The sequence below is a fragment of the Taeniopygia guttata genome, chromosome 2 (assembly GCF_048771995.1).
Source record: "Taeniopygia guttata chromosome 2, bTaeGut7.mat, whole genome shotgun sequence".
NCBI classification, from domain to species: Eukaryota; Metazoa; Chordata; class Aves; order Passeriformes; family Estrildidae; genus Taeniopygia; species Taeniopygia guttata.
The window spans coordinates 4,684,699-4,710,941 of record NC_133026.1 but is presented as its reverse complement, the minus strand read 5'-3'; the positions used below and the strand labels follow the sequence as shown (position 1 = coordinate 4,710,941).

The following is a 26,243-nucleotide window of genomic DNA, read 5'->3' as shown; positions in this document are numbered from 1 at the left end:
ATGTGAGGCAAATGTTTAATTTTTTTAGGATCAATAGGATAGGTTTAATTCTTTTTAGGATCATTCATGAATAGAGGTGGCAGAGTATCTCTGCTGAGACCAGGATTCTTGAGCAAAGCAAGGGAGACCTCTCAGGCTCTTTGCTGCTCATCCCACCTGTTCCCTCTCAGAGACAGCACACCTCAGAGATGAAGTTGGATGTAGGCAAATATGTTTCCTTCTGGCTCAGCTTCCTTGGGAACTACATGCTGTTGTTGAAACTGTGCTGTCTGAAGCTGTGCATGGGTTTCCCTTCAGGGGATGCTCCAGTGAGCTTTTATGAGACTTAGTATCTGCCAGTTAACTTAGTAGTTCCCTGAGCTTTTACGAAACATAGTACCTGCCAGTTAAAGCAGGCAGAAAAGCCACCAGCTTTAAGGCAAGGCTCGTGCACTCACTCCTGCTATGGGAGTAGAGAGTTGAGTGCCAAGGACCTGTGTGACCAGGGAGCTTCAGGAGACCAGACATTCCAGGGGTATGTGCCCATCTCCCGCAGGTTTGCTCCCTGCCCAGTTCCCTTTGGGCAGGTGCAATCCCAGAGCTGGTTAGACTCGAGCTGCGGGGCCACCGCCACAGTCCCTTGATGCTGTTGAGGCAGGATGGTATGAGATGACTCCACTTCAGAAGGACAGAGTAGAACTCTGATTTATTTCAAATACACCGCTCTTTTTATAGAGAGCTTCGTCCAGACCAATTCTATTGGTCCTGAAGTAAAAACATCTCACACCATTGGTGTGCAGTGAATGACGCACAGTGGCAGAACTTATCTGTAAACAATGTGAACAACAAGAGAGATAAAGAATTATTTACATTCTTTCTCAACTGTTTCCCAGGCTTCTGCCTGGTTAGAAACCTTTGTTTTCTCTCTGACTGAACTGAGAATATCCACAGTCCCTCACCCTCTGCTCGGCGTTGTTGCAGGAGCGTGGCCTGCACCGTGGTGGAGATGTTAACGGAGAAGCCGCCCTGGGCAGAATTCGAGGCCATGGCGGCAATTTTTAAAATCGCCACGCAGCCGACCAACCCCCAGCTCCCCGACGGCGTCTCCAGCTCCTGCCGCAACTTCCTCAAGCAGATCTTTGTGGAGGAGAAGCGGAGGCCGACGGCCGAGGACCTGCTGAGACACCCTTTTGTCAACTGCGGGCTCTGAGCGCCGGCAGCGGGGATGGGAAGCGCCGGCGGGAGGTCGGACCTCACCCGGGGCTGTCCTGACAGTCCCTTCTCGCACGCTGCTGCCTCGGCCCCGCCACGCTCTTGGATTTTCAAGCTGCTCTCGGGACTGTCGGGAATTCAGAGCGAGGGATTTCCCGGCCTGTGTGGGTGTTCCACACCATGTAACCTCCCTGCTGCCAGCGGTACCGGGGTCAGCCCCTCTCGCTCAGTAACTGCTCTCTTGGGGGAAGTGTGGCAAGCGGGAAATGTCCCCTCAGCAAGCGGGAAATATCCCCTCAGCAAGCGGGAAATGTCCCCTCAGCAAGAGGGAAATGTCCCCTCAGCAAGAGGGAAATGTCCCCTCAGCAAGTGGGAAATGTCCCCTCAGCAAGTGGGAAATGTCCCCTCAGCAAGCGGGAAATGTCCCCTGCAGCAAGCGGGAAATGTCCCCTCAGCAAGCAGGAAATGTCCCTTCAGCAGGCGGGAAATGTCCCCTCAGCAAGCGGGAAATGTCCCCTGCAGCAAGCGGGAAATATCCCCATAGCAAGCGGGAAATGTCCCCTGCAGCAAGTGGGAAATGTCCCCTGCAGCAAGCGGGAAATGTCCCCTCAGCAAGAGGGAAATGTCCCCTGCAGCAAGAGGGAAATGTCCCCTCAGCAAGTGGGAAATGTCCCCTCAGCAAGCGGGAAATGTCCCCTGCAGCAAGCGGGAAATGTCCCCTGCAGCAAGCGGGAAATGTCCCCACAGCAAGCGGGAAATGTCCCCTGCAGCAAGCGGGAAATGTCCCCTCAGCAAGAGGGAAATGTCCCCTCAGCAAGAGGGAAATGTCCCCTGCAGCAAGCGGGAAATGTTCCCTGCAGCAAGCGGGAAATGTCCCCTCAGCAAGCGGGAAATGTCCCCTCAGCAAGCGGGAAATGTCCCCTGCAGCAAGCGGGAAATGTCCCCTGCAGCAAGAGGGAAATGTCCCTTCAGCAAGCGGGAAATGTCCCCTGCAGCAAGCGGGAAATGTCCCCTCAGCACGGCGGCGGTGCTGGCGGCATCCCCAGGACCGGTGGGGGAGTCGGATGCTCAGTGGCCATCACCACCTTTCGCAGAGGAACAGACAGGGCCTTCAGCCAAGCCGGAGGAGATGATCCTCAGACACAGAGTCGGGGGGACCTGGGCGTCCCCGTTGACGAGGGGACCAACCCCGCCGGAGCAGCGGGCGCTGTGGCGGGCGGCGTTTCACACTGTCCTGTGCCTTACGCGGTTACAATCAAGGAGTGACGCTCGGCTCGGATCTGGCGCGAGGGTGCAGCAGCCGTGTTGACTTCGCCTTGGCGCGTGTGTGTGTGCGTGTGTGAGTCTGGAACCAGGGGGTCCTCTCGGGGTGCAGGAGGTCTCTGCTGGGACGGATGCCCAGGACCCCTGCCGTGGGCTGAGGGATGGGTAAATGATGGTGGTGGTGTTTAAATAAGTGGGCATGGCTGAGCAGCAGCCAGATTGTGCTGGAAGCCATCAGGATTCAGGTGGGAGTCGAGGGAATCTCAGCAAGGGTGGCTCTGCTCACAGCTACAGTTCTGCTGAGCCCTGCTCGTGCTGGAGGGATGCCATCGTGTTCTGGAAGTGGAGCTGCAGGGAGAGCCCAGTGGATCTCTGTAAAACACAAGAGAGTTCCTAAAATTAGGCAGAGAGGAGTGATGCCTGTGAATGTGGGTGTGTCCTCCTCTGGGCACCTCCTCCTCTGTGCCTTATGGACCATCCCCAGGTACAGGGAAGGGGAGCATCACTTCCATGGTAGTGCCCAAGAGAGCAGCTGCAGGACAATGGAGCCTCAGACTGGGAAAGAGTGGAGCTGCAGCAGTGGAGGGCAGCTGGAAGCAGATTCTTTCCCACAGTAGGTTTGAAGTTGTATGAGAAAATGGGCCAGTCAAAAGCAGAGCTGGGCTGCAGCCTCTGCCCAGCGCTACCCCACTGGGAAACCTGGGCAGGAAGCACACACGGAGTCCCTGGAAGCGAGTTAATTAATTAATCAATCAGCTCTTGGGGGGTTTGGGATAAATTAATTGCACCATCCCATCTCCCCCTTCTCTGCTGCATTAGCTGTTTCCACTGACTCAGCAAAAAGTCCAAAAAGCAGCTACCAGGGGGTTCCATCCTTCAGGCCAGTGTGTCAGACACAGGTTTATTTTAATGCTGGTTCTCAGTGAAAAGTGTTGCTTAGACTTAAGAGGAAAGTGACAAATTGGTTGTTTGTGTGAACACATCCTTGAATTTTTCCATGTGGAAGAGATCCAGACTTTGCATCGCTGGTGTGGTGGTGAGGGCATGTCCATGTCCTCAGCTCTGAGCAGAAAAGGAAGATTTAGGAGGGTGCCCAGTGTAGCTGTGGATGTCCCATTTCTGGAAATGTTCAGGCACAGGGTTGGATATGGCTCAGAGCAACCTGGTCTAGTGAAAAAGTGTCCCTGCCCCATGGCAAGGGGTTGGAATGAGATGAACTCTAAGGTCCCTTCCAACCCAAACCTTCACAGATTTTATGATTTTAAGAATTATTTCCATTTTTAAAAACAAAACACTGACTATTAGGGCAAATTAAAAGAAATGCCTAAAAGAATTCCATATAAATCTGTCTGAAAGCTATTGAGGCCATTTATTCCAGGCCAGGTTCTGGGGAAGCTGGGGGGCTGGAGCAGCACCAGGGGTTGTGTCAGTCAGCCATGGGGCTGATGGGCAGCACCCCACAGGGAGGAGGAAAAGTCTCTTTTTGCTGAGGGGAATGAAGAATTTTATTCTGTGAATAGGACCAAATCCATCAGTCTGGTCAGTAATATGGGATGGATGGAAACAAACACAGCGGGGGAAAAAAAATCAGCAATGTCTGGGAACAGGTTTGACAGAAGAGGGTAACAAAGTGTGTGTTCACCAAAGCTAAAAAAAAAAAAAATCAAAACCGTTTTTAAGCTGTTTTCTCTTCTTTCATTAAATCTGTTTGGTTTTGGTTTTCTCAGCCCTTCAGTGGTGGGAGGGTTTCCCTTCTTTCCAAAGATTTGAGAGCCAAAGGGGGCTCCTGGCTGTCCCAAAATGCTCCCAGGGCCCTCCAACCACCTAAATCCTCCCATGGATGGATGTGGCTCATGTGAGTGTGTGTGTGAGTGTGAGTGTGAGACACTCCTCAGGTGCCTTTGCCTTTCTGGTTTGTAAAACCCTTGCAGTGTTCTGATGTACAGAATGGAACTAGGAAAAGCAAATGGAATTATTATACCATGTAAAGTCATTTTCTGTTTGTTTGGTTTTATTTATTTTGCCCGTAGCGAGCCCTGCGCCTTTCCCTGCGCGCTGCCGCGTGTCCGTGGGGAAATCAATTCCTTTTGGGGGAGGGACTGGGGCAGGACATGGGAACAGGCTGGCCAGGAGAGTGCTGGAATCCCCATCCCTGGAAGTGTGGATGTGGCATTTGGGATGTGGTTTGGTGCTGAGCATGGTTGGATTCGATGATCTTGGAGGTCTTTTCTAACCTGCATGGCTCCACCAGCCGGCATTCCTATTGCCTGTCCCCTGCTCACCCGCACAGCCCCTTCCCAACAGGAATTTATTTCTTTTTATTTTAAATTTTAAGTATTTTTATTTATTTCTATTTCATCTTCATTTTCCTAATCCCTCATTCCTGCATTTTCTCTGCTCTATTCCTTTTTCCCTGCCTTTCCCTCCCTTCTCCCCCCTTCCCCCCTTTCTCTCCCTGTCTTTCCGTTTCTCCCCCTTATTTTCCCTCTTCCCCCCCTATTCTCCCTTTTCTCCCTTTTCTCCCTTTTCTCCCTTTTTTCTCCTTTTTTTCCCCCTTTTTCCTATTTTCCTCCTTTTGCCCACTTTTTTCCTCTTTTCCTCCTTTTCCTCGTTTTTCCCTCTTTTTTGTTCTTTTTTTTCCCACCTTTCCCCCATCCTTTTTCCTCCTTTTTTCCCCTTTTTCGTTTTTTCCTCTTTTTTCCCTTTTTCCTTTTTTCCTCTTTTTTCCCTTTTCCCTCTTTTCCTTCTTTTTTTTCCTTTTTCCACTTTTTTTCCCTTTTACCATTTTCCCCTTTTTTGTTCTTTTTTCCCCACCTTTTCCCCCGTCCTTTTTCCTCCTTTTCCCCCCCTTTCCCCTTTTTTCCTTTTTTTCCCCATTTTCCTCTTTTCCTCCTTTTTTCCCCTTTTCCACCTTTTTTCCCTTTTACCTTTTGTTCTCTTTTTTGTTCTTTTCCCCCCACCTTTTTTCCCCTTTTTCCTTTCTTCCACTTTTTTTCCCCTTTTACCTTTTTCCTTCCCTTTTTCGTTTTTTTTTTACCTTTTCCCCCGTTCTTTTCCCTCATATTTTCTCCCTTTTCCACCTTTTTTTCCCTTTTTCCTTTTTTTTCTTTTTCTTTTTTTTTTTCCACCGTTTTTCCCCATCCTTTTTTTTTTTCCCTCCTCGTTTTTCTTGTTTCCTTTTTTTATTTTTTCCCTTTCCCTCTCCTTTTTTCCTTTCTTTTCCCCCTTTTTATTTTTTATTTATCTCGGTCCGTTGTCTCTGGGGAAGGAGCGCGGTTTGGCGGGGGCGTGGCCATGTAAACGAGATGGGCGGGGATATGCAAATATATAACAATATGCAAACGAGGGGGCGGGCCCATGCAAAGCGGCGCGTCGCTGCCGTGACAAGATGGCGGCGGCGGCGCGGCGGGCGCAGCTGGTGCTGGGGCACTTGGCCGGGGCCGCGGCGGGCCCGGGGGCCGCCCCCAGCGCCGTGCCCAGCGCCGTGCCCTGCTCCGGGGGCCCGCAGCGGGCCGGCAGCCCCGACGATGTGGTGGTGGTGCACGGCCGCAGGACCGCCATCGCCCGCGCCCGCCGCGGCGGCTTCAAGGTACGGCCCGGGGGATGCTGCCCGCCGGTGCTCGGCGTCCCCTTCTTCGCGTCCCCTCCGTGCGCGCCGGGGTGCTGGAGCCCTGCTTGGCCCCAAACACCAGCGCTGTGCTCTGGAAGGGCCTAAATCCCACCGCTGTGTGATGGTTTAGTGCTGGGGCAGTCGGGCATTGTGTGCCCATGGAGCGATCGCATTCGCTGTCACTGCACGGCTCGGCACTGACCTGCGTCCCTTCGGGATCCTGCTGCTCCCCGGGTGGCATCCGCAGAGCCCTGGGAAAGAACACGGTGCCAGCGTGATCCCAGAGCGTGCTCCTTGCTTGTCATCCTTCCAAGCGGGTCTGCTCATGCTGGCGGTGCTTCCCCCCAGCTGGGGTGGGACAGGGTCACCCGTTTCTGTCACAGAACAAATGGAGGGGCTCCACTCGCTGGGTCTTGTCACGTAAATCTCTGTAGTTGTGTGATTTTGAAGGCTCTGCAGAGCATGTTCCTATAAATCCAAGGAAGGTGAGAAAGCAGCACGTGTGTTGCAGTGCCTGAAGGAAACCTGGGGTAAAACCAGGTAATTCTGCTGTGGTAGGAGAACAACCACCACAGTTAGCTGAGAAGTGGCGTAAGGCTGCCTTAGCACCACTGGCCAGCCCTCCAAAGTGCTCTGAGCTGAACTGGTGACAAGGCACTTACTGGTGTTCACTGGTGCTGCTGATCCCCTGTGCTTTTAGGACACAACACCTGATGAGCTGCTGGCTGCTGTGATGACAGCTGTCCTTCAGGATGTCAACCTGCGTCCTGAGGTGCTGGGAGACATCTGTGTGGGTGAGTGACAGACAGGCTCTGCCTGGTGAAACTCCTGCTCTGGACAGCTCTGTGGGACAGGCTCCCCGTGTGGGTACTCACAGCTCTCGTGGGGCTGCAATGGGTTAATGTGTGGCATTAGGTTTTCACTTCTGGGGCTCTGATCTGGTGCTTGGCACTACAGAGTTGTGGTGATGGGAACATCCCTTCAATGCCTGTGAGGGGGGTGCAGCCAATTGACTGGAATTGTGTCTTTGCTCAGGGAATGTGCTGCAGCCTGGAGCTGGTGCCTTGATTGCAAGAGTTGCACAATTTCTAAGGTAAGCTCTCAGCTAGACTGAGGTTCTTCCTCTCCTCCGTGGGCCACGGAGTAGCACAAGGGTCAGAGATTGCAGTGAGGCTCTTGCACTCCCAGGAATTACAGCAAATCACCTTTTGCCTAGAAACTGGACTTTGATCGAGCGTTTGGCAAAGAGACAGGGAGGCAGGTGAAGCTGTTTAATCTGTTTGTGCTGCCTGAGTTGGGCTTCTAAAAGAGACATGATGTTCTGTGGGCTCCCAGCTGCACTCTCTGAGGCTGCTCCTCTCTGCTGTGTCTGGTCCCAAAACCATGGATGGGCTCAGATTATTCTGTCATTGCTCAGTGCTGGTCAATGGCTCATAATGAGCTGGATCCCAGATTACAAATATTTCAATCAGTTTCTGTTGCATAACTACCACTTTAGAGAGGTGCAGGCACATCAGACTTATGAATATGGTTTTTATCACTGAGTCTTTGCCAACACTGTCTTGTTTTCCAGTGGCATTCCAGAAACAGTGCCATGCTCCAGTGTGAACCGGCAGTGCTCCTCTGGGCTGCAAGCCATTATCAACATAGCTGGTAGGTGTTGTGGGCACTGGCATCAGAGTTGATGTCTGTCCCACCCCAAGGGGTCATTCCTCCTGTCCTCCAGTCTCTTTGAGCAGTAAACAGTGATAATGTCTTGTGCTATAGGGAATTTGCAGTGGTGTTAGCTAAATAATTTTATATCCTTGAGTGGCCAAGTTTATCCCTAGAGAAGTAGCTTGGTTTTCTGGGGATAAGTTCCACCATCACCTCCATATCAGGCAGCTTCCAGAAGGGCTCTTCCAGTTCTCTCTGGCCCCACATGAGCCTTCAGCCCCATCAGCTCCTTGGCCTGGCTCTCCCTCTGGCAAGCAGGAGGGTGAGGAAATGCCCATTTGGCCGTACTGGGTGCTCAGGTGTTTGGAATTTGCAGCTGGGCTGGAAATGCTTTTGCTCCTGATGACAGTAAGAATATTTATGCACTGCTGTTACAGGTGGCATCCGAAATGGATCGTATGACATTGGCTTGGCCTGTGGGTAAGGAAGTATTTTCATAGTGCTTGCTTAGGCTTCCTGAAGGTATCGTTCTGTTCCTGTGCAGTAGCCTGCCATAATTTGCTTTTTAGCTAATCCCCAATTAACTAGCCTCTTGAAAGACCAGCAGCTCTCTTGGATGAAAAAATTTATATTCTGTGTGTGCTAATGAGTGTTCTGCAGACTTACAGGATCTGTTCTGTGTGCTTCAGTCCTAACATCAGAAGCAGTGTTTATTTTTTGGAGGATTATGTAAACATTAGGTTGGTTTTGGGGAAATACTAGTGACCACATACACACTGACCTCAGAAGAAGGAGTGAAAAAAAACCTATTTAGTAGTCCTGGGGCCAGAATACTGGGTTTCTCTTTTTTATAGCTTGATGACTGTAATCTCTCATTAATTATTACTGCACACAGTGATGTCCACCAAGATGTTGTGCCTAAAGGGACTGTTGGGCTTTGCACCCCTGGGTGTGCCAGACACTGGGTTTTGCTGTGGGAAGCTGTCTGGCCTCTGTCTTGCAGAAGGCATACAATCCAAATGTTGCACATAGCTTTTGGGAGCTGGGTTTATCCTAAGTCTTACTCTTCCACAGAGTGGAGAAACCCTGGATTCAAACACAAAAGACAGTAGCTGGGGTTTCACTTACTTAAAACCCAGTCCTGTGCCTTCCTTCAGGAGCAGAGGCAGCTGAAGTCAATGCTGGAGTGGCCCATCTTAGAGCTAGTTTAAATTGCTGATAGCACTTATTACCAGCTGCCTTACTTTCTGCTTGCCTTTTCATTTTCCAGGAGTAGTTTCTTTGTTATTTTTCCTTCACAAAGATACTTTTGTGGTGCAGAGTAGAATTCAAGCCCTCTTCCCATTGTAGGATTCATAATCTGGATTGACCTTACAAAAGCTCATGAGTCTTAACTGATGGCTTTGTATTTCTGCAAAAAAATTTGAGTATCTTCAATGTGCTAATTTATTTGTGGATCAAAGATTTCACCCTGTGGGATCCATGTCTGAAATTCTTTGTATTGCGAAACACAAATGGTGCAACTCACTGAGATCTCTTTGCCGTGGTTTGCTCAATACTTCTTTTTCTACGCCAGCCTGTTCTTAAGGTCTGAGTGGTATTTTTATGTCTTTTGGCAATCTCACTGAAAACTCCAATCCTTGAACCTCATTATGTTTGAGGAGAAATGTGCCAGAATTATAGCAATTCCTTCCTAGCTGTGGAAACACAAGAAATTAACTGCTGACATTGGTATCCTGTTCTAGTGAAGCAAGAACCAATCGAATCTAACAATCTGTTTTCATTTCATAATAATTCTGAAACTGATGATTAAAGAGCTTCTGCCTCAGCCAGTTCCTAATTAGCAGCTGTGTTTCTGTGGGATAATGGGAAAGCATGTTGACAGGATACTGAGTTTTGATCAGTCTTAATGGAGCAATTCAAATTTTTCTTGTGTTTAGAGTGGAAACAATGTCCCTCAGAAGTGCAAATAACCCTGGTGATATAAGTTCCAACATGATGGATAACCCCAAAGCTCGAGATTGCCTTATTCCTATGGGGTAAGTGCTTCCCCTTCCCACAGTTTAAGGGTTTCATACATGCTCTGTCTCCTCAGTGACCATAGTTACAAATCAACCTGAATGTGGTGAGCTTGGAGCTGTGTATGTTGGCATCCTTCTTTGTGGTGGGAGATTAATGACGTGAAATGGGGGGAAATCAACAACTCTGATCAAAGGTTTTCTTGTCTTAAGATCAATGGCTTGTTGAGCAAGGATAACAGATTTGAACCTTGTTCTGGTCCTAGATTTAATTCAGGATTAGATTCTGCCAGCAGTTCAAAGCTGAGAAGGTAGTAGTTGGCTTTCAGACTAAAGCCATTGCTTATACCTCATGTGATTTTAGTAGAAACCAACTGCAGCTCCATTAGATGTGTCCTTGGATTAACTCTGTGATGTTTTTTCCCCAGAATAACCTCCGAAAATGTGGCAGAGAAGTTTGGAGTTTCTCGGACAAAGCAAGATGCCTTTGCCTTGGCTTCCCAACAAAAGTAAATGCTTTATTTTTTACTCTTTTTGGGGTTTTTAACCTTCTAGTTAAGAAAAAAGAACAGCTAGAAAACACACTGCTACTTCCTGGTCAAGTGCAGCCTTTGTATTGCCCTCCAGTCCTTAATATTGAGCAGAGAAGCTTGAGGGGGTCAGACCTAAATGCAGTGCCTGTGCAGGGTTGTGCATGGTGGGGAACTGGAGTCCAGAGCTGTTCTGGATTGTGTGACTGAGCTCACACAGGTATCACTGGGCACACAGACCCTGAACAGTGAGTGCCCTGCTTGTTCCAGCATCCAGAGCCCATGGCCATGGGGTTGGAACTGGATGATCTTTAAGGTCCCTTCCAACCCAAACCATTCTGTGTTTCTGTGACAGAACCTCAGGGAGTTTTCTGGAATGAGTCCCTCTGAGGTATTTTCATTGTGGCTTTGGCTCAGGATCACTGGAACCTGAACGTGGGAGCAGCAGCAGAAGGAGCCTTTCCCACGAGGGAATAGTTGAGTGTGGCTGTTGGTAGAGAACTGCTGAGCTTGTGAGAAGAGTGGCTTGTCCTTGCTGCAGGTGTTTGGCTCTGAGTGAGTCCAGTCACACCTCTGATAACCTTCCTCTTGGGTTAAATCACTGCCAAAGTCAACTGACCCCAGAATCCATGGGGCTGTGCTGCCAGAACAGTGGCAGGTGATAGGGTAAAGGTTCTGTGACCAAAGAGTTAAACTTGCTTTCAGAGCTCTGTTTAAGCATCAGCCTGGTCCAATTATTTATCTAACACAGGAAGCCACTGCACAGGGTAGTTAACCTTTCAATTCCGGCCCTGCTGCTCAGGGAACTTGGCATGCCAGCCTTTCTCACTGCCATGGAACTGATAACCAAAAGGGTATGTGAATGTGATCCTCACACTCACACGAGGCAAGGGGTGACTTTCTGGCCTTGGTCTCAGGATATCAGGATATCTGTGCAGTTACTGACCTGTCCTTCAGCACTTTGCTCCAATTCTCACTTACCTGAGAGCATTGAAAATTTTCATTTTATGGGTGAAAGTGCAAAGTGATGAAGGGGTAAAACAAGCTTTTGGTTTCCAATTTATAGTCTCTGTGAAGGATTTACCTCTGGAAGGTAAATCTAAATAAGCTCTGCTTTGAAGGCTTTTAAAATATCTTGCTGATAGGAAAGATTAAATCTACGTGGCTTGAGCTAATTCTGGTTTAGTAATTGTATTCTGCTTGGTTATGACAGTTGTTGATTGCTGACAGTTCAGGGTTCATTTATTTTCTTAGAGTTGTGATGTGGCTATACCCCTGAAAAAAATAAACTTCATGTTGGGGTCTGGTGGTGGTCAGTCAGGCAAAGAGGTATTGATGGGAACAGAATGGGGATATTGCTCTGAAATGAGTGATCCTGTGGCCCAGATTTGGGGACAATGCCCATACTGTTGATGTAGAAGTAAAAAGTTTGTCGTTCCATGAATGGAAATAAGATTTTGCCTGTTGTCTTGACCACCACTCAGCGATGATGTACCAAATCCCACCTTAGTTCACTTTCTGTCTAACTGCTTTCCTTCACTTTAGTTCTCCTGTACTTCACCTCCAAAATATTTTAACCTTTCATACTCTTGTTTTACCAGAGCAGCAAAAGCTCAGCAGATGGGGCTGTTTAAAACAGAGATTGTTCCAGTGAAGACCACTGTTGCAGATAATGAGGGCAACAAAAAAACCATCACTGTGCACCAAGATGAAGGGATCAGGCCCTCCACGACGCTGGAAGGCTTGGCAAAGCTGAAACCTGCCTTCAAAGAGGATGGAAGCACTACAGCAGGTCAGCTCAGCTGTTAGGTTTCTGCTGTTCCTCTGGTTTACCTGACTTTACTAGAGCAAAAAGAATGTTAATAGGTCTCTTCCAACAGGGAATGCCAGCCAGGTCAGCGATGGAGCAGCTGCTGTTCTCCTGGCAAAACGCTCCAAGGCAGCACAGCTGGGACTGCCGGTGCTGGGGGTGCTGAGGTCCTTTGCTGTGGTGGGGGTCCCACCTGATGTCATGGGCATAGGGCCAGCCTATGCCATCCCTGTTGCTGTGGAAAAAGCAGGTGAGAACAACTTGTCATTCAGGCAGTGCTGGGCACAAGCAGATCAGACTCCTTGGACTGAGATTTAAGGTTATACTATTCAAGCATGTGCAGCTGTTTGCCCAGGAACAGTGAAGTTAAATCTGAAACCACAAAAGAGGTCCTGCCTCAGATTGTTGCAGTGCTTTCCCCTTGTACTGGTGTGTAAATTGTCATTCACTCACCTTTGATGAAGCTCAGGAGTAAATCCCTGCAGACTCAACAAGAGTTGACAGGTGGCATGTGATAAAGTGTTTACATAGTGGTGTTTTCCCTTCTTTAATATGACCAGTGTGTAGGGGGTGGTTTTGTGTTTGGTTTTTGGTGTTTTTTTCTCTTTACAATTTTGTCATCTTACTTAGGTTACTTACACACTCATTGGGTTAGCCAGCTTTTGTAGCTGATGAGCTGATTTAGCCTGGCCTGGCTACATGCCTGCCTGTAGCTTTCACTCTCCAAACACCCTTCAATCCTTAATCCCTCTGCAGAGAAATCACACTTAATCTGAGAAAATTTGGCAGACTCAGTGACACAGTGCCACGAACTGTGACATTTTGCAGTCTTTAGACACTGCTGTACATAAACGTGTTCAAGTGTAGGTACCCCACAGAGCTTCCTCTCGTAGATGGAGTAGAACTGGAATTCGTAGAGGGAGGCTGTCAGGCAATTACTCTCTTTGATATAGTCATGAGGCAAAAATATCTCCTTTTAACTCCTGACTTTTCTGGCCCATAGGTCTGACTCTGAATGACATTGATATATATGAAATTAATGAAGCCTTTGCAAGCCAGGTGAGTGAGCATCATGTTTGTGTTGCTGCATTGCTTGGCAACCGAGTGTGTTTCAGCTTGGTCTCCAGGTTGAGATTTTTAACTTGTTCCACATATTACATCTTCAGCCAAATGTTAATAACATGTGCAGACTCTTTTCCTTTTCCTTCAAATAAAAATGACCAGGGCATTGCTTATACAGTTTAATATTAGAAAAAAAAAAGTCCACTAAGTAAGAATTGGTACTCTCCTACCAACTTGCAACATCTCTTTCACCAGGGCTGTGATGGGCTCAGTTTGAGATGGACAGTTTTAGCTCACTTCTCTGTGCCTTGGATCAGTTCCACTCCTTTCCCCTGAGAACGATGGTTTAGCTGGAGTCAGGCCTCTGACCTGGAGGAGGAGAGCTGGGGACTAAGGCAAGAGCATCTCCATGAAATCATTCCCTGTGTCTTTGCAGGCTGTGTACTGTGTTGAAAAGCTGGGCATTCCCATGGAGAAGGTGAACCCCCTGGGAGGAGCCATAGCACTGGGACACCCCCTGGGCTGTACTGGTGCTCGGCAGGTCGTCACTTTGCTCCATGAACTGAAGCGCAGAGGGAGGAGGTGAGTGCTGAGCATCAGTACTGGCCTCACACCTGCTGCCTGTGCAGCTCCCACAGGCTCAGGGGGCACCAGTTTGGGTTGAGCTTTCTCCATCCCTTGGATGAGGTAACTGTCCCTTTGGGTTAAGCTTTCTCCATCCCATGGATGGCTTTGAACCTGAATTCCCCAGCGCTCTCCTAGCAAAACAGGAGAGCAGTAGACAGTTCAGATTGATTGTAGTCTTTATTTTTATTTTTTCCCTGGATGATGCAAACCTGAGCTATCTTTTTTTCCTTACTTTCACATGTTCTTTGTTTCAGAGCCTACGGAGTCGTGTCCATGTGCATTGGAACTGGCATGGGCGCCGCAGCCGTGTTCGAGTACCCGGGGAAGTGAGCTCCAGTGCTGACAGAACACCACCACAGCTCTCTCTGCCTCCCCTGGCAGTGATTGCCACTGAAATCAAGCGGCTTCTGGGATTTGTTACTAAAGCTACAAATTTTAGGCAGAAATTGTGAAATAGAATTAATGGTGCAGTTCTGCAAAGAAAGTGAACTGGCACATGGCTTCCTGACATAAGAAATTAACTCAGCTGAAATTCAACTACAGCCCCTGGTATGGTGATTATGAATGAATAGTTTTAATTTAATTGATCTCTTTACTCTGTGAATATTACCAGAGGGAAATAGTTCATGGGACAGTATTTTTGTATGACAAATTGGCAAAAAGAGTCACTCAAAATGAAGACATCAGTCCACGTGAAAAGACTTTTCCAGCATTTCCTTGGAAGGTTTCCCCATTTTGTAAGAAGTTTAAAGAGCTTGCTCGAAGCAAAGACTTTACATCCTTGCCTTTATGACTGTGTCTGTCCTAGCCCAGGCAGAAGTTGTCTGTGTCTTAAATTCTCCCTACACTGGAGGATGGGCCTGATGGTGGAGCTGCTCTGAAGCCTCTTTCCAGTAGGGGAAAGTGGAAGGACTGGAACATAATTTCCACAGGAAATGTCTGAATGGAAAGGTTCTGTTGAATTGCTAGAAGCCAGGATTTGGAGGTGGCCATTCCTTCTTTTACATGTCTGAGTATCAGTTTGTGTGACTCCAAGGACAATCTTATGCTTAATCATATTTACTTACCTAACATAAAGCAAATAGCAGCATTACATTTACTGCAAGCACTACATGAACATCAGTGACAGCTCAGTCCTTCAGTGCTAATGCAAACATGTGCTGTCCTGTGTCTTTTGTTATCCCTTATTTCTTCTCTTGTCTGAACAGGAAGATCACTGAAACTCAGCTAGAAAAAGAAATTTACTCATTGCTGCTTTGAACTTGTAACAAACTGAAGTTCTTTGTCCTGACTTTTGTATTTGCACTTAATACAATTGGGTTCTTGCAATATATTTGTTTCCTTTTTATGATGATTTTTAGTTGAAGGTCATGATGAGTTAGAGCTCTTGTTATTTTCATAATCCCATGCTGTAGCCTGTCTCACCCAGCAATCACACAGGCCCTTAGAGCCAAAAAATTGAATTATTTAGAGGGGATAATGAGACATTTTAAAAAGCCTTTTATTTAACGGGAGTGGAAAATTTAGCAGACTCAGAAGTGGGAATTCCAACGACCTTTAGCTAAAATAATACTAAAATAATTTAAAGAGAAGTGAGAGTAAATGGGAACCATGTGGGGTGAAAGAATGAAAAGGAAGAAAGGTTCCTCCCTCTGTTGCTGAAGGGGATGTTCTCAAGGCCCAAGCATGATGAAACACACAAGCTGGTAATTTTCCAATGAGACCAGGGAAAGTTGACTCTTCCCCTTTTTATGTAAGGCACTGAGAAAACAGCCTGGGAAATGCTGGCCTATTCACCAATTCTTATTTTATTACGTGTCAATGTCGATTTTAATGTCAAACAAATAAATGAGGTAAAACAAAAGCTACTTTAAGGTATGAATAGTCTTTAGCTGTGAGTCAAGGCATGCTGGGCTCTGCAGAGGGCTTTGGCCTGACTTACACAGGTGTTCTGCAATTTAAAACCTTGTTTTGAGCCTAAAGTTAAGCTTATTGCAGCAATAAAAGTACAGAGTGTGATTACAACTGGTTAAAGTGCCATGAGAACCTCTTTCCTCATAACCTAAGTTTTCATTCTGCTAAAATTCCAGTCCCTACTAAAAACAACAGAATTAGATGAAAGGACAGGCTCAGCTAATGGCACATCTGCATCCAGCCTGTTACCTTGACATTTGTCCCACATTGTCCTGCTTAATGCATCTTCCCACAGTGCACTCCTTGCCCTCTGAGGTGCAGCTTGCAAGGCTTCTCTTCCAGCATTCCAGAAATGGTCACAATAGCTTCATAGTCAGTGTTGCTCCTAAAATGTACAGCAAAAAGTTCAGTTACAGCTACATGCAGTCCTGTGTTCAGGGATGGGATGAAAAGGGGAGAATGGTGTCCTAAAAATGCTCCAAATGACAAGCACAGGTCACTAATGTTAGTGCCAAGTCCATAGGGCTGGTTCCAGAGATACAATACATGGTGCTTGAAAATAATGATCAGGTCTGTGCCTGACGACTTTGGATTCATGTCTGAAAGAATGAGAATATCATCCTACTTGTGAAATTCTGGTTTAGGTGAATAAATGAAATGAAGCTCTGCTGGGAGCAAACAACTGCACTGCCTTGATGTGAAAACTCCTCCCTGTGACAAAGGTTGAAGGGAAAAGTTTCTGTCATTCCCTTGAGACAAGGGGCAGTCAGTGGCGTCCAGATTGTAAATTAACATCACTAAAGTTACAACAACTCTAGTTTTACACCAAGTTGAAGAGCATTATTTGCCCGAGGCTAATGCTAGTCAGTGGTTCTGAGATTGTTCCTGTGAAGGACTTCTCTGTGTCCAAGTGCCAGCTCTTGTAAGGGCCTGAGGCAAATGCCTGTTCTGACAGTCTTTGTTTTTCCTTCTTATAAAATAATTCCCCTGCAGAAAGACCACTGATTTGGGGAGGTGAATTATTAAAATCATCTCACACTTGCATATTGTTATCTCTCACTGCCACATTGATCCTACACTCTGCTGTGTTGGGAATTCTTCCTATGGAGCCCCACAGATGAGCTGGTTGCTGTACAGCAACATCTTTGCTTTCTGGTATTTCCAGACATTTTCAGCCATCCTGATTAGTGTATTTGTCAGACAAAAAGAAGTGCTTCAGGCATATTCTGCAGAATTCCAGAAAAATGTAGGCAGTCAGGAACCTGAGGAGGCTTCTGGTCCACCATGCTCCTCTAAGTAGGGACAGTTTAGTGCAGCTGCTCAAGACTCCATCCCACTCCAATATCCAATATCCAAGGGACGGGAGTCTGCTGAACATGTTGTACTTCACCCTGGTGATTTTACCCTCCTCCCACTATTTTCCTTTTCACATGCAAAGCTTTTTTTTTTTTTTTTTTTCTCCTTTTTTTTTTTTTCCCTCACTATATTCACCCTTAAATTATCTCAGAGATTTTTACAACGGGCTAATGAGCTGGTGGTGGAGTAGCTGCACATTATAACAATGTGCACAAGGAAAGCACTGGATTGTGTTCCAAAGAGGTGGGAGTTATGACAATAACTCACCTACACCTTGCTTGAAATTTCCCTGTCAGCGGTTTTCAGAGCTCACTGAAATCACTAGGATAGACTTATTTTAACTTGCTGCCATCATGTGATAACCTCCAAATATACTTTCTACTGCAAATGATTTTTTTTTTTTACATGAGTTGCATCTCCCTAATCAGAACAAAGAAATTAAAGTCTTTGGGTCATCATAGAATCATGGAATCTTTTGGGTTGGAAGAGACAGTAAAACTCATGGGCTGGAAAACCTTCCACTGGAACAGGTTGTTCAAAACCTCATCCAGCCTGGCCTTAAACAATTCAGAGATGGGGCAGCCACAGCTTCTCTGGGCAACCTGTGCCAGGGCCTCACCCTGACACCCTCGAAGTGCAAAAGTTCTTTCTGACCTAACCCTGCCCTCTGGCAGTTTGAAGCCATTCCCCCTTGTCCCATCACTCCAGGACATTGTCCCAAGTCCCTCTTCAGCTCTCCTGGAGTCCCTTTAGGCAGTGGAAGGGGCTCTGAGGCTCCCTAGAGCCTTCTCTTCTCCAGCCAACCCCAGCTCTCTGTCAACAGCACAATTTCAGTCCTGTTAACTGTACCTTGCAGCAAAGCTGATCTGCAGAATCTGTCTGGTAGGTGCCTCCCCTTCACGTGCCTCCAAAATGCCTTTAGTTGGGAAGATGGAAAATACTTGCACAGCCTCAGGGCTTTTCTGTTCATCTGCAGTGGAAGGGGCAAATGTCAAATAAAGCCACAAGACCCTTTGTGTAAGTGTGTACAGCAAGAAGCACTCATGGCAATGCACCTCTTTGCTAAGCAACTAATACATCATGTCCCACACTGTCAGAAGGTTTCTGTGCAAGTGCCCAGAGTCTGTTTTCATTTTGTAATCAAGGGCAGTGATCAGTGGTCTCCACAGTGTAATAATAAGGCCCTGATCTTCTTTCCTCTGGAGCCCATCTATTATTAACAGCATTAGGCTCATGCTCAAATTGAGCCCATGAGGAGCTGCTGCTTCTTGTTGCCCCTCAGGACTAATTTATAAATGAGCAGAGCATGTCCAAGAATTATGAGGGCTGAGACTCAATCTTTAGATTAGATGTGGAGTAACTGCTGAAATCGATATAAAAAAAGGGAGGGGAAAGAGAGGAGGGGGGAAGCCCACGTAAGTGAGAACAAAAGCAGCCCACATCTGTTTGCACCCACGATCATCACATACTGCCCTTATATTGAGGGCATGCAGTCTTAATAAAAACACTGAATAGTGAAACTGTAACAAGGAAATCAATTGCAAAACCAGAATACCCAGGAAAGCATTCCAGTAGCTTCTGCAGCCACTCCTGTTATACAAGAAGACATGTTCTGTCTTGGTCTGTGCAACAAAGCAAGTCTGGAAATCAACCTTGTCACAGGAGAGCTCCAGCACTGGAACAGTGAGGTAGGCAGTCACTGGGACCAGCTGCAAAAGAGGGGAAAGGGAAAAGAGAAGAAAACCCACCTCATTTTTACAGAGCTTTAGTAATTCCTTCTCTAGCTGGATCATTCTTAACCCCAACCACTGAATCAAGAATCTTTGTTCTGTGTTCTTTCACAATAGAGTAAATTCCCATTCTACAGCCCTGAGTGAATTAAGTTGTTGCTTGTGTGTTACTTTTTTGGGACAGGTTTTCAAACCAGACACTGTGGCCCTAATGAAGTAACACAGAGTGAACTTTCTCATTTGTTTTTAGGGTTTTCTGTGGAGCTGCAGACATTACAGCATCTCCTGGTCCCTCAGGACTGTATATGGCCCACTGTGAGTCAGTTTGTTCAGATTGCCCAAGATTATGATTCACTTGACTGTATCTTAGATATGGTGCTCAGTCTTACACAGGTCATGCCTCAGAAATACCTGATATGAAAACAAAATAGAAGTGCCTGCAGTGTACTGGGATGCTGAAGGCTGGGAAAGGGGTTATGGATTTCTGACTGGAAGGGATCAGTCTTTATGTGGGCTTTGACCACACTGCAGGAGCTCAAGAGACTCAGGAGCCTTTCCAGAAGCCCTTGGTTGCTGCAGGAGGCATTGCCTGGTGACTCAGGCATGGCTTGTTCCCTGAGACAGCCCTGATCCTGTCTCAGAGCCATGCTGTGACTGAGTGTGTGGCCCTTTGAGTGTCACCTGGGCTGCCATGCAGAGCTGCGGTACCAGCACCAGGGTGTGACCCCAGCCTGCACAGCCCACCTGGGAATCACCTACAGTCTCAGCAGGGAGCAACCCCACAAGCATTTACTTTACCTGGATGACCCCATTTACTCCAGAGGTGCCTGTAATTCAAGGCTGAGTAAATCCCAATCCAAGTCAGAGGTGCTGCTGAAACAGCCCTTTCCCAGGGCCCAGACCCTGTCCTGACCTTACCTGGGTAGTGTAGTTACTGTACTCAATGACCAGATTTTGATTAAACTTCAGCTTTCTCTCTCCACTCTCCAGCTGGAGCACTTGGCATCCAGGAAGCATCTGGGTCTCTGGCAAATGTTGATACCTGAGTAACTCCAGAGTTGTGTGGAATGACACTTTCACCTGTGGGAAGAGGAATTCCGATGACCATCACATAAGGTGACAACTGTGTGCAGGAAATCCAAAGTACACATTGCACAAAGGCCCAGGCACACATTTTCCCACTGGAACCCAAAGGTGTCATGCCAGCAGCCAAATTCCCACTGGAACAAAGCAATACAATTAAAGAAAAAGAAAAAACCAAAAAAAAACCCACAGCTATTTCCTATGAATCCAGTACACAGAGATGGAGTGTAAAGGTGAACAGCTGATCTCTGAAACACAGGGGAGAAACAGTCTCTAGCAAGCCAAAGGTTTTGAGTAACTGAGGGTATAAATGTTCCCAAAGCTGTCTTACACCTCTAAATCCTCTTTCTTCCCACACATGCAGGATTGAGATGTGTGTGTCTCCATGTCAAAATGAACACAGCAAAATGAGAAGCACACTTCAAAAATGCAACAGTTACTCATTCTTTGCAGGTTACCTAATTCTCTACTCTGGGACTTCATTTCCTTTAATGTAATTTGTACACCCAAAACTAATCAAATTTTCCTCTCCTTGCAATGCCTGTATCTAATTTAAGGAAATGAGGGAAGACTGCAGTCCTTGGAAATCTTTTAATTTGTCCAACATATATGTGGCTATTGATTTAAGTGAGCTGCAAACTCACAGGGTTTTCTGCAGGAGTTTGCAACAGGTCAGACTTGATGGGAAAAGCACATCAGGAACAGAAAAAGATTATTTGGAGAAAAAAAAAAAATCTGCACCTGCAATGTAGCAGGCAAAATGGCAGTAATTAGCATTTGATAATACACTACCATTTTCCCTGAAACTGGGAGACTTCTATGCCACTTGTGTTTTTCTGTGGTTCCTCTGGTCCACACTAATACACCAATTACTAAACTCTCTAATCTGGCACAGGATTATTATTTTTGAGCCTACCAGCATGTTTTGCTGGGGATAAAGTACATGTTGCAGTTGCTGTTCCCTTTCCTCCTTCTTGCTGTAGGATGCTTCAGTGTTCTTTTTGGGATCCGTGCTGGAGAGGCTGAAGGGCATAGAGGGTGTAGACAGAAAGAGCCTGAAGTACAGACGAACCTTGGTACAATTCATGAGTTTCAAACTCTGAGTATTTACTGCATCTGTCAAAACCTGGGAGAGAAATGGTTTAGAACTGGTCAGTTTAAACTCCCTGGAGAGGTTTATGTTGCTCGGTCTGGGCATGGAGTACCAGCAGGGATTTGAAGGATTTTACCACAAAGCAATCCAGTATTTTCTACCTGTGTTATTCAACATTTCTTGAGTGAAAAACCAAAATAAAAGTAATGTAATAAAGTCTAAGTTTTCAAATGTCAAGGGTCACAGCAACTGAAGTGACTCATTTTGCTTTTGGACCTTTCTATCCAGAAAATCAGCATTTTTCTATTTACAAACTCCCCCTAAAATGAAAGAAAAATTTGGATAAAACAGGCATTGTCTGAGCTCAGCTTTTCTTATTCCTGGCTAATAAGCACTTGTAGTGTTTTTTTTTTTTTTTGTTCCCTATTTTGTTATGTGCAATATAGAAAATGAGGCTACTGGTGATTAGGATGCATTTTCACAGCCATGTGCATACAGCTCTGAATTCTTCCAGCAGCACAGCAATACAAAGCAGCCACATTCATCAGTGTGGGAAGTACTCACTCCAAAAAAAGGCCTAGCAGGTAGGAGATCACTCGCCACAGAATAAAACACCATTCCTCTGTCGTGATCCATCTCCACTTCCAACCTGAGTGTGAAGAAGCAGGGCTGGTCAGAGCCCTGTCCCAGGCTGACCCACTCCATGAGGGTGCCAGCTGTGAGCTGTGGGACTTACAGGGGATGCCTCAGGACAGCCTCCATGTGCACTCGTAGCGGTGGAGCTCCGTAGCCATGACCGCGCCGCACCTTGTTGGGCACTCTCCTTGCAAGCTGACAACAACATGGAAACAGAAATTGTGTGGGCAATGGTAGCACTAATCCTGAAATGCTGCTCTGAGCCCGAGAGGCTGTCAGCCAAAACAGGATTCTGCTTGGCAATGCAGTGCCTGTTTGTAAGACATGATGGGACAGCAGAGGACAAGCAGTAGCTGAACTCTGAATGGCTGTGGGTGATACAGAGGCAGGGCAGGTTTAGATCAGATTTTGGGATTAAATTCTTCACTTTGAGGGTGGTGAGGCCCTGGCATAGGTTCCCTGGAGAAGCTGTGGATGCCCCATCTCTGGAAGCATTCAAGGCCAGGCTGGATGGAGTGTGGAGCAATTTTTCTGGTTAAAGATGTTGCTGCCCATGGCAGGGCGGTGGAGCTAGATGGTCCTTTCCAACTCATACCATTCCAGGACTCTATTATTCTACAATTCTTTCTTCAGGAATAAGGATTATTAGGGTTGTTTTCATTGAACATTCTATTAGCATTCATTCAGGTAACTTTGCACCTTTGCAACAATTCATGTCAGAGAATCACTAAGCCATTCATAAAACACTGTTCAAGGCTCACATCAGCAGTTGTTGAAGAGGAAGTTTCCCAGAGGAGAGATATGCTGTCCAAATTCTCACAGGAAGGTGGATGCAGAGCCAGGAACAGGACTCAGCAGTCCTGAGTCTCGCTTCCATTGTTAACTGTTGTTATCAATAAAACCTGATGTTGTGATAGCATTTCAAACCCTGGGCTTTTGTCTGGGGTCTGCTGCCCCAGACAATGCAAGAAGATGGTGACATTCCCAGACCAGAATGCTTCCAAGCTCAAAGAGAAACACAACAGATGAACAACCCCGGTTAAGGAAGGATGTACAGGATAGCAGGAACAGGACTGTTTACACAGACTGGCCAGGTAACAGCAGCCTGTACATAAATTACAGGAAGGGCAATTCTATTCCCCCGTTACCTTTGGCCTTGCTGTGACAGTCAGTTTACCTTGTCGTCCAGGCTCATGAAGCCCAGCAGCAGCCCGTCACAACGCAGCTCAGCCTCGGTGTCCGGGAGGACGAGCGGGGTGAAGGAGATGTAAATGTCGCTGCTGCCACCTCCTGGAACCACCTGCGGCCGGGAGAGAGTGTTGGGTGCACGGACCCGCCGGGGTTTGCACAAGAACATCGGGGCTTAGCTGCCAAAACGGAGTTGCACAAGCAGCATGCAATCCCCCGGGCACGGGCTTGCACGAAAATACCGACATGGACAGCCAAATTGACAATTACTCCAACTGCAAATATCAGTGTGGCCACTTTTTAGCATCAACAGAGTTTAAGCACAGTCACAGACCAACTCTCTAAGTACACAAACATATGTACACATCTGTTTGTTTTTAAAAATATCCAGTTCTGCCCACTCTTACTCCCTAGCTACCTCAGCTGATTATTCCACAACTTACATATATGAAACATTTTTTGAAGAGTTACAAGTGAACTAAGAGCATTTTACAATTCAGTTTAATCCTGGCTATTTTTTAATTTTACATAACAGCAGGGAATGTAATCACATGCACTAGCCAGCTGCAGTGGAATTTCTGGGATTTACAGGTTGACTAGGTTCTGCTTTCTTTAGGTGAATTGTGCAGGTTATGGCTAAATCCTGATATTGCTGCTGGCTACACCCCACAAAAGCTGCTTCTACAGTGAGGCACCTGTTTGTCTGACTTTCTCAGCCACCTCAGAGCTGACTGCAGCTTCATTTCTGTCATCATTTCTTTTATGTAATCTTTAGCTCATTTTAACTTGTAACTGAAACCTTTTGGCAAAAAAATACTTTAAAATAAAATTGGCACACTGATGCTTTGGGCAACCCTGTCACTCATAGCTAGATCTTTTCAGTGCTGTCTTTACTTTATGATATTCCTAAGGGATTGTGACACTGTGGCCTGTATTTGCACAACTCACTTGTGAAGCACTGTGGATTACAATGGTTTATCCACAAGTTATCTACAGAGTACCCCTTTCCCGCAGCCTGATTTCCAGCTCTGCATGCTTCCAAAGCTTCAGGTTGGATGGCTCTCAAATTTCACCATGCCAACCTAAGTGAGAAGGCCAGAGATGCAACTCTGGAGTTCAACTAACACTAAAGTCCAGTCATCAGGTCACTGCTCAGATGTAGACAGGATACTTTCTGTTGACCTTGCAAACTCTTCTCATGATCATCTCAAAAGCCTTCCAGCCTGATGTTTCACTGTTTAATAGAGTCTACCTCAAACCAAACTCAAAGCTATGTCCTTCTCCTTCTCTGTCTTCTCTGCCCTGCAGAAAATGTGCTAAATCTGAGCCCAAAGAAAATGCAAAAGCTTACTATCTGCCTTGGAGCAACAGAGTAGGGGCTGTCTGCAGGCACCCCCTCGTGAGGTCGGATAAGTACAGAGACATTTTTCTCTCCTGCAGACTCCTGACTGCTGATTTCCACCTCTTTGCTGTCAGAACCTGGAGGCTGCAGAGACACAGGGGTGGGGAATAGTTAAAACTGTTACACTGCGAAGCAAGAATGTGAGTGATGTGCACAGGGAACTGGTCAGGAAGCATGGCCAGCTCCAGTTTCTTTCTGGCACAAGGGCTAGACACGTGGATGTGTCCTGTACATCAATTTTCTCCTCCACAGAGTATCTCTCCTGAAATTGCTCCTAAATTCCTTGGAAAATGTGCATGCGTGGGTCCTGTTCTACCTAGAGGAGCACCCAATCATGACACCTCTGGCCCATTATACAAACCAGCACTCTAGGCAGTACTGTTCCCTTTGTGCACATGAAAGGTTGGAGCTGTGTTCAGAACAACTGTGCATGCTGAGCTGAAGCAGAGAAAATGTGATTTTACTATCTTTTGTGTGAAGATTTTGACAGACAAATATACAACATGCTGGGGGATACCTTCTCCCTGTCACTCCCAGCCCCTCAAGACACTAATTTGCCACATTAGAATCAAACACCATGTGTAATAGATGTTACCATATTCTAACAGAGCCAATCTAATTTTAGCACTGGGATAAATACCTCCATATCATTAGATGCAATTTGAAATTTACAGGGTAGGTTCTTCTCCCTGACTACAGCACATGTTAACACACCAGAAAGCACCCAGAAAAGCAGGCTAAATTAAGTTTTAGTTATTTAAATTATTTTATGTAATAATGACAATAGTTTTTCAGTGACAGTATTTTAAATAGTATTTCTTTAGCTTTTAAACACTTTTAAAGAGAGCTAATTGCTTATAGATCTGGAAACAGATTGCTGATCCCCATAGCCACCTACCCACATATTGCATGTTAGACTGGGAGAGGAGCTGACACTTCTTTTAACAATCCAGCTCTTAGTTACAAGTTCTATCTCCTGTTATTGTTTTCAACCCTTCATGCCAAAAAACCCATCATGTATCTCAGCAGCAGTATAAGAAACAGCCTAAGAGCTGACCTCATCTGTGATTTCTAAAGCTGGATAAATGCTTCCACAGGGAATGGCAGCTGGATCCAGCTTTAACACAACCTCTGACTCTGAGGTGCTACCACTTGATGCAACCTCCTTTCCAGCCATGTCCACAGGAGGAAAAGGGTGTCCAAAGAATACCAAGAGGTCCACCAGCTTTTCATCATCTGGCTCTTGGTTGTAAACTTCCAAGTCCAGGCGGATGTCTGAATGGAAAAGGAAAAAAGGACAATTACTTCCAATCACTGAGAGGACTCATGGCTTCTGGTACCAACTAGCAGCAGGCTATCAAGTAACAAATTTGTGTCTGGCAACTGGATTTGTATTAAAGTATATCTCTTATGCTTCCCTTTGTTTGCTGTAAATGAAAATTATTTAAGAGCTTGCTATAGTTTGGCCATTTCTATGTCCTAATCTATAATCAAAATAAATGATTAGTATTTTGTAAGCAAATGGATTTCATAGAATTTAAAAAAAAAAAAAAAGTTGATTGACTCTGCTCTGAAAAGCTTACAATTTCACTCAAGAGCTAAAAAGACTAAACAGAAGAGCCAGATAATGCCAGTAAAAAGCAGGTAGCACATCTGATTGACCAGGCTTAGTGTTGTGAGAAATTCATAAAAACAGGATGGAAAATCCTGAATTCCCACCATTTCAACAAGGGAAAACCCAGCTACATCAAGATGGGATGTGCAATTGCATAGTGGCAAGACATTGAGTCACTCTAATTGTTTTTACTAGAAACATCTTCATTAGGAAAAAGGAATGCCTGACAATTAATATGTTAATGGGTCCTTCTACTTTTATTTCTATAAGGAGCACAACGAAAGCATCAATGTTTGCTGTACAAAAGCCATCCTTACCAAAGGGACTGGGATTGTTGAGCTGGACCCTCCGAAGCAAAGGGGACCCTCCTGAGATTTGAGTGCCAAACCTGGACAGGGAACATTGCTGTCAGTGCATGCAGAGAACAGAAGTGTCTGAAATCACTGAGAGTTGTTTCAG

General features: G+C 46.3%; 3 protein-coding genes across 8 annotated transcripts in view; 2 read left to right on the top strand and 1 right to left on the bottom strand.

Annotated features, from left to right (window-relative positions):
• LOC100226503 (mitogen-activated protein kinase kinase kinase 3) overlaps positions 1–4,447 on the top strand; it is a 79,355-nt gene extending 74,908 nt beyond the window's left edge. For 3 of the 6 annotated variants that reach the window (XM_072925280.1, XM_072925283.1, XM_072925282.1), the window contains 2 exons: positions 961–1,560; positions 2,074–4,447. In XM_072925280.1, coding sequence (XP_072781381.1) covers positions 961–1,189 — 229 coding nt within the window. In that variant the 3' untranslated portion in view covers positions 1,190–1,560; positions 2,074–4,447. Of the gene's footprint in view, positions 1–960; positions 1,561–2,073 lie in introns of those variants that run through there. The other 3 variants (XM_030264210.4, XM_030264211.4, XM_072925284.1) reach the window with 1 other exon arrangement.
• A 1,359-nt stretch (positions 4,448–5,806) lies between these two features.
• ACAA1 (acetyl-CoA acyltransferase 1) lies at positions 5,807–15,098 on the top strand. The gene is made up of 12 exons (XM_002193669.7): positions 5,807–6,043; positions 6,765–6,858; positions 7,100–7,157; positions 7,638–7,717; positions 8,158–8,200; positions 9,661–9,759; positions 10,167–10,247; positions 11,870–12,060; positions 12,149–12,328; positions 13,082–13,137; positions 13,577–13,722; positions 14,022–15,098. Exons 1-12 carry the CDS (start codon positions 5,843–5,845, stop codon positions 14,095–14,097), a joined length of 1,305 nt encoding a protein of 434 aa, XP_002193705.4. The 5' UTR covers positions 5,807–5,842; the 3' UTR covers positions 14,098–15,098.
• Positions 15,099–15,250: 152 nt separating this feature from the next.
• The window catches only part of DLEC1 (DLEC1 cilia and flagella associated protein), a 33,331-nt gene continuing 22,338 nt past the window's right edge, over positions 15,251–26,243 (bottom strand). The window contains exons 28-38 of the mRNA XM_030264208.4: positions 26,102–26,172; positions 25,227–25,444; positions 24,119–24,253; positions 22,757–22,879; positions 21,680–21,774; positions 21,508–21,592; positions 20,767–20,976; positions 19,686–19,847; positions 18,593–18,746; positions 17,887–18,007; positions 15,251–16,066 (exon numbers count right to left, since the gene is read on the bottom strand). Of these exons, the coding sequence (XP_030120068.4) occupies positions 15,958–16,066; positions 17,887–18,007; positions 18,593–18,746; positions 19,686–19,847; positions 20,767–20,976; positions 21,508–21,592; positions 21,680–21,774; positions 22,757–22,879; positions 24,119–24,253; positions 25,227–25,444; positions 26,102–26,172 (1,483 nt within the window). The 3' untranslated portion in view covers positions 15,251–15,957. The remainder of the gene's footprint in view (positions 16,067–17,886; positions 18,008–18,592; positions 18,747–19,685; positions 19,848–20,766; positions 20,977–21,507; positions 21,593–21,679; positions 21,775–22,756; positions 22,880–24,118; positions 24,254–25,226; positions 25,445–26,101; positions 26,173–26,243) is intronic.

What these genes read in the sequence shown, in the direction of transcription:
- ACAA1 (XM_002193669.7), top strand. Translation starts at nt 5,843, where the DNA reads ATGGCGGCGGCGGCGCGGCGGGCGCAGCTGGTGCTGGGGCACTTGGCC. An exon ending in CCCGCCGCGGCGGCTTCAAG is followed by an intron (nt 6,044 to 6,764) that starts GTACGGCCCGGG and finishes CTGTGCTTTTAG; the next exon opens with GACACAACACCTGATGAGCT. An exon ending in GCCTTGGCTTCCCAACAAAA is followed by an intron (nt 10,248 to 11,869) that starts GTAAATGCTTTA and finishes TTGTTTTACCAG; the next exon opens with AGCAGCAAAAGCTCAGCAGA.